The sequence below is a fragment of the Papio anubis genome, chromosome 13 (genome assembly GCF_008728515.1).
Source record: "Papio anubis isolate 15944 chromosome 13, Panubis1.0, whole genome shotgun sequence".
NCBI lineage: Eukaryota > Metazoa > Chordata > Mammalia > Primates > Cercopithecidae > Papio > Papio anubis.
Window position 1 is genome coordinate 91721248 of NC_044988.1, and position 12550 is coordinate 91733797.

Consider the following 12550-nt stretch of genomic DNA (forward strand, 5'->3'; position numbering starts at 1 on the left):
CATGAGGGCAGTCTGGGTGCTCCAGAAAAGTTTTGTGAAAATGTATGTCCTGCAAATTCAGTCAATATTCATTTAATATCAGCAATGGCTCCTTCTGTAATGTGCATCATCAGGCCCCACACCAGCTAATAAGTGTTTCCAAGTTTACCTTTGTGTCTCCAGGCAGTTTTCTACTGAAAATGGCCAACTTAAGAAGCACCCCTGGAAGCCAGGCACTTCCTGCCTGCAGGCGGGAGGCAGCTCACTCCGACCCTGCCTGAATGCCTGTCTCCAGGAGGCACTGGTGTAGACCTCTCTCATTCCACTTAGCACCAAACCTTTGCTCCTCCATATCTAAGCTGTGCTACTATCCAGTGCCACCAGGCAGTTTCTGGCCCCTCACTAGAACCCACATGGAAGCTGCTGGCATCTCCACCTCTGGAGGTGGCTCAGAGACAGGTGTGGGAGTGGCATCTTCTCTCATTATGACCCTGACAAGCACAGCAGGGTTTCTAGCTGATCCAGGACACATGTTCCCAGAGAAAATCTGTGAGAAGGGAGGTCATGGCCAGCTCTGCTGACTTCAGGCCCTACTGGCTCCAGGCCCTGTCCCGTTTCCCTAAGTAGCTGCAGCACCTGACCCCTTGTCACCTGTGTCCCCTCCCTGGGCTCTAGGACCAATTCCGATCTGAGATAGAAGCTCTAGGTCTAACCCCCAGTTCCCTTCTGCTAAAAGTCTGACCTAGACTTTGTATTCCAATCAGATAAGAAGAATTTTACCCATTTTTCCAGTGCTCTATTGCTTGTCTCCAAATGTTGGTGACCTTATCTTTTGCTCCTGGAGCCTCAGCGGCTGCCTTAGCAATGCACAGAGTTGAGGCCTTTTCTTTGTTCTCTCCAATGCCCCTCCTTTCTCCAGCCTCTCCTCTGTTCCCCTCAAGCCCACTCCGCAAGGGCTGGATTCCTCCTGTCGGTGTCTTTAGCCCAGTGTCTGGGGTCCTGCTACCTAACAACAGCTCCTTTCGAGGTTGACTGTCCACCTAGGTTTCTCAATAAGGTCTCTCCCTAGATGTCCCTATGAGGGCAGTTCCCCTATCAATTAGGAAAACTTCCTAATTCAGGTGGGAGTCTCTGACACCAAGGGCTTACCTCCTGCCCCTCCTTCTGAGGCAGGCCTGGGTGCTTCCGTCTGCTATGCTGGAGTCTCAAGTCCTGGTGGGTCTCATCCCATTCAAGTTAACTGAGAGCGTAACAGTTCAATCTCAGGTCTGCCCAGGCAGCCCTATTTCACCCAGTTAACATAAAACAAAACAAATCAAAACTGAGCTATACTTGGAGCACTATTCAATCAAAATATTATTTATAACAATAATTCTTGGCAAAAACACATCAGAACCACCAAACAACAAATAAATACTTTCAGATCCATCCTATTCTATTCCCATTGCCCCTGATTCATTCATCTCTCGGGTGGATGTTGTAGCAGACTCTTAGCTACATCTCTGTTTCTTCTGTCAGCGGTCTCACCCATTTCTAATGTGTCCCTCTGGCTGATCTTGCTAACATGCAAGCTGACCCATGTCACTGTCTGGCTTAAAAATTCCTCAGTGGCTCCCCATGACTTTCAGGCTCTAACAATGCTATACTTGGGTTCCTGCTCATCACCCCTCCCCTACCCCGCTCACCTGATGCCCTCTAACCATGGTGGGCCACTTGCCCTTTGCTGAATGAGCAATATGCTCAAGGCATTCTGTCTTTGCACCAACTCTGCTCCCTTGTTTGGCATGGGGATCGGGCCCATCCATCCTGGAGGCTCAGTTTCCACGCCAGTCCTCTTCTCCAGGATCTCTCACCCTGCTGCTCCGTGGGCAAATCTGGGTTAGGTTGCCTGCCCTTGCTCCAGACCTCCACAGCATTCCAGCTTCCTCCAGCATAGCCCTTAGGCTGCATTTTTCTTCTCTCTTTACATGCCTTTCTCTGTGTCTTTGTAGCTCCAGAGCCCAGACCAATGCTTGATAGATGGCTGTCCCCACATGTTCCTCACTGAAGCTCCCTCCCTCTCCAGCAGAAAGCCTCCTTCTCAGGTGGGCTCTCAGGTACCACCTGCCATGTGATGCCATACATCTCAGACCCTGAAGCTCAGCAAAAGACCTGCTCAGAAGCTGAGAATGGACAGTTTTGGACTTTCTTAGAGCTAAATCTGATATGTCTAATCTGATATGTCTGATTTAGATATGTCTAAAGAAAGTAGACATATCTAATCATCTACTTTCTTTAGACGTATCTAAATCAGATTATTTTCATAGAAAGTCTTAATTCATCAGCCAAAATATAATAATGTATTTTGAACCAGGAAATTACCCATAGAAAAGTGACTAAAATCTAATGTGCTGACACAAACAAAATTAATCACTTCCATGTGTATATATCTGTTCTCAGTTGACCCAGCACATATAGTGTTTATACTTGCCTGGGATATCCACTAGAACTTACCCTAAGTAATATACAATGCATAGAAAGTGCATTTAGAGTTATGGGATATATGAGAGACAGAAAATAAGCTTGGACACAAACTGGTATCAGAGGACAGACTGTTCTGGAATCACCCCTCTGCTGAGGATTACTACCTTTCACAGGGCAGAGGGTGTGGCAGTACTGTTCCTCTGCCTAGAGGTTCAAGAGCCTTCTTTGTCATTAGAACTAATTAATTTCTGTTAGTAAAGTGGAAAAGTCTATGTTCCAATCACTGACATGTGGAATACAGGATGGGGCAAACTTGCTTGTTTGGAATGAATATCATTCTAGCACCTTTAATGAAACTAATCCTTGGGGGGGTACTTCATTCTATATTTCTAATTTGTATTCTGAATGTAGATCTATAGCTACTTCTTTCCTACTCTCAGCCACTAGGTGAGGCATGAGCAAATGGGGAAAATGTAAATGAAGCCTCATTTGATGATTCATGTCTTAGGAACTCAGTCCTCATTTAAAGCATTTTCTCTTCCAAACTGTATTCTTCCAACATCCTAATAAGTCCTTTAAGTGGCATCACAAAGCATCCTTTTCTGAGCAGCAAGACGCAAAAAATAATAGCTATCCCATTAAACTGTTGGGCAAGAACTCTGGCTGCAACAATCATTCTTGTTCTGTAACAAAACCCTTTCTCCTTCTCTAAGGATAAATTTGACCTTGGGTTAACTTTCTATCTCGGTTCCCCTAGAAAACAATGAAGGCAGAATGTTAGCTGAATTACTAGGCACAAAGCATATGGTTAAAATGATCCCTGACTTGGTAAATTGCATAAATATCTAGTAGAAAGCCATAGCTCCAAGCTTTTCTGAGTGCGACGATTCTTATAACTTAATATGACCCTTGCTGGGACCTTAGAAGCCATACTACGGAGCAGTTCTAAGAGATTCTGGCTCCTCTGGGGCATCTAAGCCAAGAAAGACTCATATCCGCCAATGTGGATCTAGTCCTTTTGCACCTGAGCTTTCACTTGAGGAGCCAGAGACTAGTCCCTGGAACTCCTGCAAACACTCCACTGAAGAGAAATGCTTGACACTGACTGGCCAGCAAGCTGTGTTTCCTGCCCTGTATCCTTCTAAGTGAATCTGAGCCAAGTGTGGTCTGTGATAGTGAACTTGTAAGACTGCATGCTTAGGTGAAAACCCCTAGTGGATGTGGCATAACTACCACCCAGTGTATAACGTACGGGCTATTGTGTTTTCTGCAATGTGTTTTCTTAAAGACGTGGGGTAGAATGTCAAGGAAAGAGTAAACTGATTCTCCCTTTAAAATAGGTAAAATTGATAAAATACTAAGAGAAAACACCTTATATTTAGGCTACTACACTAGGACTGCAACCATGCAAAAAGGATGAGTAAACATGTTTAAGGTTTGGGAGGAAATATAGAAATATTCACATCGCTGTTTTGTTAAATGAGACATGGGATTCAGGGTGATGTTCTTTTTAGAAATTATTTATTATGACATTATAATACAGTCTGTGAAATATATTAACATTTTAAAAAATAAGTGGAAGGCCCTTTGACTGCATCATACCCAGCTTAATCCAGTGCTCTTCCCTAAGCTGTCCTACCATCTTAAATATCCTCTTCATTCAGCCATCAAAACTAACAAAGAGACCCGGTAGAGTGGCTCACGCTTGTAATCCCAGCACTTTGGGAGGCTGAGGCAGGTGGATCACTTCAGGTCAGGAGTTTGAGACCAGCCTGGCCAACGTGACATAGCAAAAGCCTGTCTCTACTAAAAATACAAAATTAGCCGGGTGTGGTGGTGCAGGCCTATAATCCCAGCTACTCAGGAGGCTGAGGCAGGAGAATTGCTTGAACCTGGGAGGTTGCAGTGAGCCAAGATCATGCTGCTGCTCTCCAGCCTGGGCCATAGAGCGAGACTCCATCTCAAAAAAGTGGTAGAGATTAAAACGCAAAACAAAAAAGTTGTATTGGGAGGTTGGTAGTGGAGTGAGGGAGGATATCTTAGTTCTGGCTATGACGCTTTTCTAGCATTAAGATTTCTCCTTGTAGGATAAGTCTTGCTGAGATAATGTCATTAGGCAAAAGGCAGAGGCTGGCTGCAGGCTGTAGTACTTAGTATGGAGACTGGTATATTTGGTTTTAAAAATGATACTTCCAAATATAATACTTAAAGAAAAGGGAAGCTGATACCCCATTTCTATGACATATGCCTAGAATTTTGGTACTTTTGTTTCCTGCAAGAGTGAAATGTTCTATTTTTTTTCATTTTGAGAATATATTCCTCTCCTTAGAACCCCACATTATATGTATAACCCAAAAAGTGGAAACCATGTTCTTCCACCAGTGGAATTAGACCAAGAAAGCCTGCCTTTGAACCTTTAAAAGTCTGTCTCCAATCCTTAAATCCTCTTTTTTTTTTTTTTTTTTTTCTGAGACAGAGTCTTACTCTGTTGCCCAGGCTGGAGTGCAGTGGCCGGATCTCGGCTCACTGCAAGCTCCGCCTCCCGGGTTTACGCCATTCTCCTGCCTCAGCCTCCCGAGTAGCTGGGACTACAGGCGCCCGCCACCTCGCCCGGCTAGTTTTTTGTATTTTTTTAGTAGAGATGGGGTTTGACCGTGTTAGCCAGGATGGTCTCGATCTCCTGACCTTGTGATCCGCCCGTCTCGGCCTCCCAAAGTGCTGGGATTACAGGCTTGAGCCACCGCGCCCGGCCCTTAAATCCTTAATAGCTAGTGAATACAGCAACTCCCAATTAAGAGTCCCCAAGTTTGATCTCAAAAATAACTGTCATATTTTTGTAGAAAAGTGTACCTGAGATTTGGCCCTAGAAACATTTTTAAATGTCAACAATAACAGCAAATACCTGGAAACTTGTTCACTTGACCGGAGAATATGTCATTGTCGTGAAACGAAACTCCGTGCCAGTAGATATCACAAGGCAAGCGCCGGCCAAATGGGAACTAGAAGAGAAAAAATGTGACTCACAATAAGAATAAGAAGAGCAGTGACCACACTGAGTATCTGTTACGTACAAATTCCCGGCACCCTGGTGCACTTACCATGGTTTAATCCTTCTAATACACATATGAGGTAAGTGATACTCTTTCCCATTTTACAGATGAGGAAACAGATTCAGACAGGTTTAAAAACTTGTTCCAAGTGGTAGAGCTCTGATTACATGTGGCAGATACTACACTCCTGGCTTTGCAGGCACCATTTCACCTTAATCCTTATAACTACCCTATAAAGGATTACTCCCGTTTTGCTGATTCAAAACTTGGGTCTGACAGAGGTAATTTAACATGCCCAAGGGCCACACAGAGCTGGTAAGAGGAGGAACCAGGATTTGAGTCTGGGTCTATCCAAATTCCAAGCCCATACGTCCCTTCCTCTGAAAATTACAACCCTCAACCGAGCCCAAAAGAATAAGCTTTCAGAGTCCCTCTTCCTCTCTCTCTCTCTCTCTCTCTCTCTCTCTCTCTCCATGAAGATGAGATGAATGCCAATGCCTAAAACAGTTCCTGAAACTCGTAAAGACTTCCTGAATTAATAAATGAACAAATCAGGAGTGGTCATCTGACTCAAGATGAGACAACCAGATTCTCTCTTCTAGGAATCTGGAAATCAGAGACGCCAGGCAGCCTCTGCTGGCCCTTCAACTGGCAGGGATAAAAAGCCACGGCAGGGCAGCTGTGTTTGGCTATGTGCACAGTCTGCTGAGAGACAAGAAAGGAGCAGGTGTGGGAGGGAAGGCAGAGATGAGACCACATAACCCTAGAAACACAGACTGAGTGGCCTCAGACCCGCATGAGCCTATAAGACAGCCTTGTATCCTGAGAATACCTTTTTGGTCTTCTAAAATCCTGTTTGGCACAAGCTATAGAGTTTCAATTATTTGCAGCCAGAAAATCTCTCACTGAGACAAAAGTGCCTGTTCTTTCCACTACATCCTGCTGCTTCTCAAAGTTATCAACAAGCTCTGCATTTAATGAACCTATTTTTTAAATCTGTAACTCAGATTACCTTGTTAAAGGAGAAAAGGGAGGCCATGTTAGTTCATATCAGAATTTGCTTGTTAAAAGTGCACGCGAATAGGAATGCTAACACATTAAATAAAAATCTTTTGATTTTCCCATTCTAGGACTACAGGTAATCAGAATTTTTACCTACTTCAAGTTGGGGAGCCAAGGTCCGATGGAAGAACATAGCCTTACTAATGAAATGGTGGTGACTCAATGCTTTCCATCCATTCCACATTGAAATGAAGCCAGACTCAAGTCACTTAAATCAGTCACATTCTTTCAAAGCTGTGCACAGTGAGGCATATGTTGTACACTCTACTCATATTAACAACTTCCATCTATAATTTATAGCATTTTGCTCATTTTCTTTTTATGCAATAGGCTGTAAGTTATTAATTCAGTACTCACAAATACAAAGAGATACAACATATGTTATTTTCTTCTAGTTGTTAAGTGCTAATATAGAGAAGGAGAAAATAACCAGAATTAAGCAGGCTACCCACGCAAAGGGTAAAGTGGCTTTGTTGCCCACAATGAGGAACTAACACCTTGTCAGCAGGCAACCCAATGACTCTTATCTCCTTTTTCATCACTCTTCAATCCTTACCACCCTCATAAACACCAAATAGATCCTCCATTTAGAGGCATCTTTAGCTCATTCAGTTTTGACAAACCACCATTTTTAAAAACATGTCCATTCACTCAGGAATTATTATATGTTAGACTATGTGCTAGAAATATGGGGGACATAATTTTAAATAAGTCCCAGGATTTCATAATCCTACCTCTTTTTAAGCTCCTTTAAAAACTGTCCGCTTACACAGCTAACATCATACTCAATGGTAAAATACTAAAAGCTTTAAAGTTTTTCCTCCATGATCAGGAATAAGACAAAGATGCCCACCTCTATTTAACATCAACATAGTATTATAAATTCTAGCCAGAATAGGCAAGAGAAAGAAATAAAAGGTATCCACATTAGAAAACAAAAAGCAAAATTATCTGTACGTTGATGACATGATCCCATATGTAGAAAACTCTAATGATTCCACAGAAAAATATTAAAAGTAATAAACAAATTCAGCAAAGTTGCAGGATACAAAATAAACACATAAAAATCAGCTGTGTCTTCATACATGATAACGAACAATCCAAAAAGGATATTTTTTAAGGAATTCCATTTATAATAGCATCAAAAAGAATAAAATACTTAGGAATTAACCAAAAAGGTGAAAGACTTGTACACTGAAAACTATAAAATATTTGTAAAAGAAATTAAAGAATATATTAATACAAATAAATAGAAAGATATCCTATGCTCATAGACTGGAAGAGTTAATATTGTTAAGATGTCAGTATCACCCAAAATGATCTACAGATGCAATGCAGTCTCTATCAAAATCCCAATAACTTTTTTTCAAAATAAAAAAATCCACCCTACAATTCATATGGAATTACAAGGGACCCCAAATAGCCAAAACAATCTTGAAAAAAAAAAAGAACCAAGTGGAGTTCTCACACTTCCTTTTTTTTTTTTGAGACAGAGTCTTCTGTCACCCAGGCTGGAGTGCAGTGGCACAATCTCAGCTCACTGCAACCTCTGCCTCCCAGATCAAGCGATTCTTCTGCCTCAGCCCCCGAGTGGCTGGGATTACAGGCACCCGCCAGCACACCCAGCTATTTTTTGTATTTTTAGTAGAGGCTGGGTTTCACCATGTTGGCCAGGCTGGTCTCGAACTCCTGACCTCAGGTCATCCACCTACCTCGGCCTCCCCAAGTGCTGGGATTAAAGGCATGAGCCACTGCGCCCAGCCTGAAGGTCTCACATTTCCTGATGTCAAAACCTGTAGCAAAGCTATGGTAATGAAATAGTATATACAATAACAATGAGATACCACCAGACACCTATTAGAATGGCCAAAGTCCAAAACACTGACACACAAAATGCTGGCAAGGATGTTGAGCAACAGGAACCCTCATTCCTTTCTGGTGGAAATGCAAAACGGTAAAGCCACTTTAGAAGGCAGTTTGGCAGTTTCTTACAAAACGAAGCATACTCTTATTATATAATCCAGCAATTAGTTCTCCTTGGTATTTACCCAAATGGGTTGAAAAACTTATATCCACACAAAAATCTGCACATGAATGTTTATAGCAGCTGTATTCATAACTGCCAAAACTTGGAAGCAGCTGAGACATCCTTCAGTAGGTGAGTCCTTCTGTAGGTGAGTGGATAAATAAACTACAGTATATCCAAACAATGAAATATTTTTCAGTGCTAAAAAGAAATGAGTTGTCAAGCCACAAAAGATATGGAAGAATCTTAAATGCATATTACTAAATGGAATAAGCCAATCTGAAAAAGCTACATGCTGTATGATTCCAACTAAATTACATTTTGGAAAAGGCAAAACTACAGACAGTAAAAAGATCAGTATTTGCCAGGGGCCAGAGGGCAGGAAAAGATGAATAGGTGAAGTACAGAGGATTTTAGAGCAGTGAAAATACTCTGTATGATACTACAATGGCAGATACGTGTCATTATACATTTTTCAAAACCCATAGAATAGCACCAAGAGTGAACAGTAATGTAAACTATGGGCTTTGGGTGATGATGACATGTCAATGTAGTTTCATCAGTTGTAAAAAATACACCACTCTGATTCGGGATTTTGATGGTGGGGGAGGCTGTGAATGCAGGTGGGGGAAAAGGTATATGGAAAATCTCTGCACCATATGCTCAATTTTGCTGTGAACCAAAAATGCTTTAAAAATGAAAACAAAAACAAATGAAAAAAAGATCAGTGTGGTACTGGCATAAAGACAGATGTAGAGGCCAGTGGGATAGGATAGCTCAGAAATAAAGTCTCTCAGGTGTGATCAAATGATTCTCAACAAGGATGACAAGACTATTCAATAGGGAAAGGGCAGTCTTTTCAACAAGCGGTGCTGGGAAAACTGAATATCCACATGCAAAAGGAATGAAGTTGGACCTTTACCTTATACTGTATACAAAAATTAACCCAAAATAGATCAAAGGCCTAAACATATGAGCCAAAACTATTAAATCCTCTAGAAGAAAATATAGGAGAAAACCTTCATAACACTAGAAATATAGAAAATATAGGAGAAAAGCTTCATAACACTAGAAATATTGAAAATATAGGAGAAAAGCTTCATTAACACTAGAAATATAGAAAATATAGGAGAAAAGCTTCATAACACTAGAAATATAGAAAATATAGGAGAAAAGTTTCATAACACTAGAAATATAGAAAATATAGGAGAAAAGCTTAACACTAGAAATACAGAAGATATAGGAGAAAAGCTTCATAACACTAGAAATACAGAAAATATAGGAGAAAAGCTTCATAACACTGAATTTGGCAATGATTTCTTGGATACGACAACATAAGCACAGCCAACAAAAAACAAAATAGGTAAATCAAAGATTAAAATTAAAAACTTTTTTGCATCAAAAAACACTATGAACAGAGTGAAAAGGCAACCCACAGAATGGCAGAAAATACATGAAAATCATATATTTGATAATAGATCAATATTCAGAATATATTTTTAAACTCCTACAACTCAACAATGAAAAAACACTTACAAAATGGACAAAAGTCCTGAATAGACATTTCTCCTAAAATATACTAATGGCAATGAGCATATGAAAACATATTTAACATCATTAATTATTTTAAAAATTGCAAATCAAAATCATAAGAAACTGCTTCATACCCATTAGGATAACTATTATCAAAAACAGGCTGGGTGAGGCAGCACACACCTGTAATCACAGCACATTGGGAGGCTGAAATGGGAGGAGTTCAAGACCAGCCTGAACAACATAGCAGGGCCCCCATCTAACAAACAACAGCAACAAAATACCCAAAAAATTAGCTGGGCATAGTGGCATGCCTGTAGTCCCAACTACTCGGGAGGCTGAAGTGAGAGGATTGCTTGAGCCCAGGTGTTTGAGGCTATAGAGAACTATGATTGTACCACTGCTCTCCAGCCTAGATGATAAAGAGAGATCCTATCTAAAAAAGAAAAAAAAACGGGAAATAAGCGTTGACAAGTATACAGAGAAATTGGAACCCTTGTGCATTAAGAATATAGAAAGCTGCTGTAGTTTTAAAAAAAATTACTGGCTGATTGATCTAGCAATTCCAGTTCTGGGTGTATCCCCCAAAAGAAATGAAAGCAGTCTGGGTGCAGTTCCTCACCCCTGTAATCCCAGTACTTTGGGAGGCTGAGGTGGACAGATCACCTGAGGTCAGGGGTTCAAGATCAGCCTGGCCAACCTGGCGAAACCCCGTCTCTACTACAAATACAAAAATTAGCCGGGCATCGTGGTGCGCCTGTAATCCCAGTTACTTGGTAGGCTGAGGCAAGAGAATCGTTTGAACCCAGGAGGCAGAGGTTGCAGTGAGCCGAGATCACACCACTGCACTCCAGCCTGGGTGACAGAATGAGACTCCATCTCAAAAAAAGGAAAAGAAATGAAAGCTGAAACTCAAACAGATATTTATATACAACATTCATAGGAGCATTATTCACAATAGCCAAAATATAGAAAAAGCCCAGGTGTGTCCATTAGTGGATGAAAAAATAAACACAATATGGTATATAAATACAATAGAAAATTATCCAGCCTCATAAAAGAAGGAAATTCTGCTATAACATGGATATACCTTGAAGATGTGATGCTAAGTGAATGAGCCAGACACAAAAAGACAAATATCATATGATTCTACTTATCTGAGGCACCTAGAGTAGTCAAATTCAAAGAGGCAGAAAGTAGGATGGTGGTTGCCAGGGGCTGAAGGGAACAGAAATAGGGAGTTAGTGTTTAATGGGTACAGAGTTTCAGTTTGGGAAGATGAGAAAGTTCTGGAGATGCATGACAGTGATGGTTGGACAGCAGTGTGATTGTACTTAAAGCCACTGAACTGTACACCTAAAAATGGTTAAAATGGTAAATTTTATATCATGTATGTTTTACCACAATAAAAACAAAACACCATCTGCTTAAGCCCCCTGATACAGTTTGGATTTGTGTCCCTGCCCACATTTCATGTCGACTTGCAATCCCCAGTGTTGGAGAAGAGGCCTGGTGGGAGGTGATTAGTTCATGGGGACAGACTTCCCTCTTGCAGTTCTCGTGACAGTGAATTCTCACAAGACCTGGTTGTTTAAAAGTGTGTAGCACCTCCCCTTTCTCTCTCTTCCTCCTGCTCCAGCCATGTAAGATGCCTCCTTCCTCTTTGCCTTCTGCCATGATTGTAAGTTTCTGCGGCCTCCCCAGCCATTGTTCCTGTACAGCCTGTGAACCACGAGCCAATTAAACCTCTTTTCCTTATCCATTACCCAGTCTCAGGTACCTCTTTATAGCAAGAACAGACTAATACACCCTCTGCGGCTGAGGGGCCATTTGTGGCTCTACTCTGAGCTGTCTGCAGCGTAGAATGCTGTTCAGATTGTCAGCATTGAAAGCTGACAAATGGTTCTCAGATCCCCATTCTCCATCTTTTTCCAGTCCTGACCATCCTCGCAGTTACCCGGGTTCTAAATCTGGTAGACATCTTTCCTTTTCTCTTCCTCAGACACTTTTGGGGAAAGCACTGGATTTGGGATCAGAAGACCTGAGAGTCCTAGACTTGTCTCTGGCACTCACTGTGAGATCATAATCAAGCCTCTATCCTCAGGAGATGGAGATGAGGAAACGTGGGAAGATAGCGAGGAGAACCAACCAAGATATGGAAATGGAAGTGCCTAGTACATGCCACAGAACAATACAATCTGAGTTCCATCATTGATTCAGGTACTCATTAGGTGTTGATTAAGTACCTCCTATGTGGCAAAGGGTCTCAGGAACCAACAACACAACAGGATATGTCTGCCTTCGTGGAGTATACAGTCCACTGGGGAGAAGGCGATAAGCCAGATGGTGCTCAAAGTTATCACTATAAACCATGGTAGGGGCTGTGGAAGGAATACCAAAGAGCAACGAGGGCACAGGGGGACCCAATCACATCTGG

At 41.7% G+C, this 12550-nt stretch overlaps 1 protein-coding gene across 1 annotated transcript in view; it reads right to left on the reverse strand.

The window, feature by feature from the left end:
• TTLL11 (tubulin tyrosine ligase like 11) overlaps positions 1–12550 on the reverse strand; it is a 274108-nt gene that overhangs the window by 213733 nt on the left and 47825 nt on the right. Inside the window, exon 2 of the mRNA XM_003911285.4 lies at positions 5345–5441. Coding sequence (XP_003911334.3) covers positions 5345–5441 — 97 coding nt within the window. The remainder of the gene's footprint in view (positions 1–5344; positions 5442–12550) is intronic.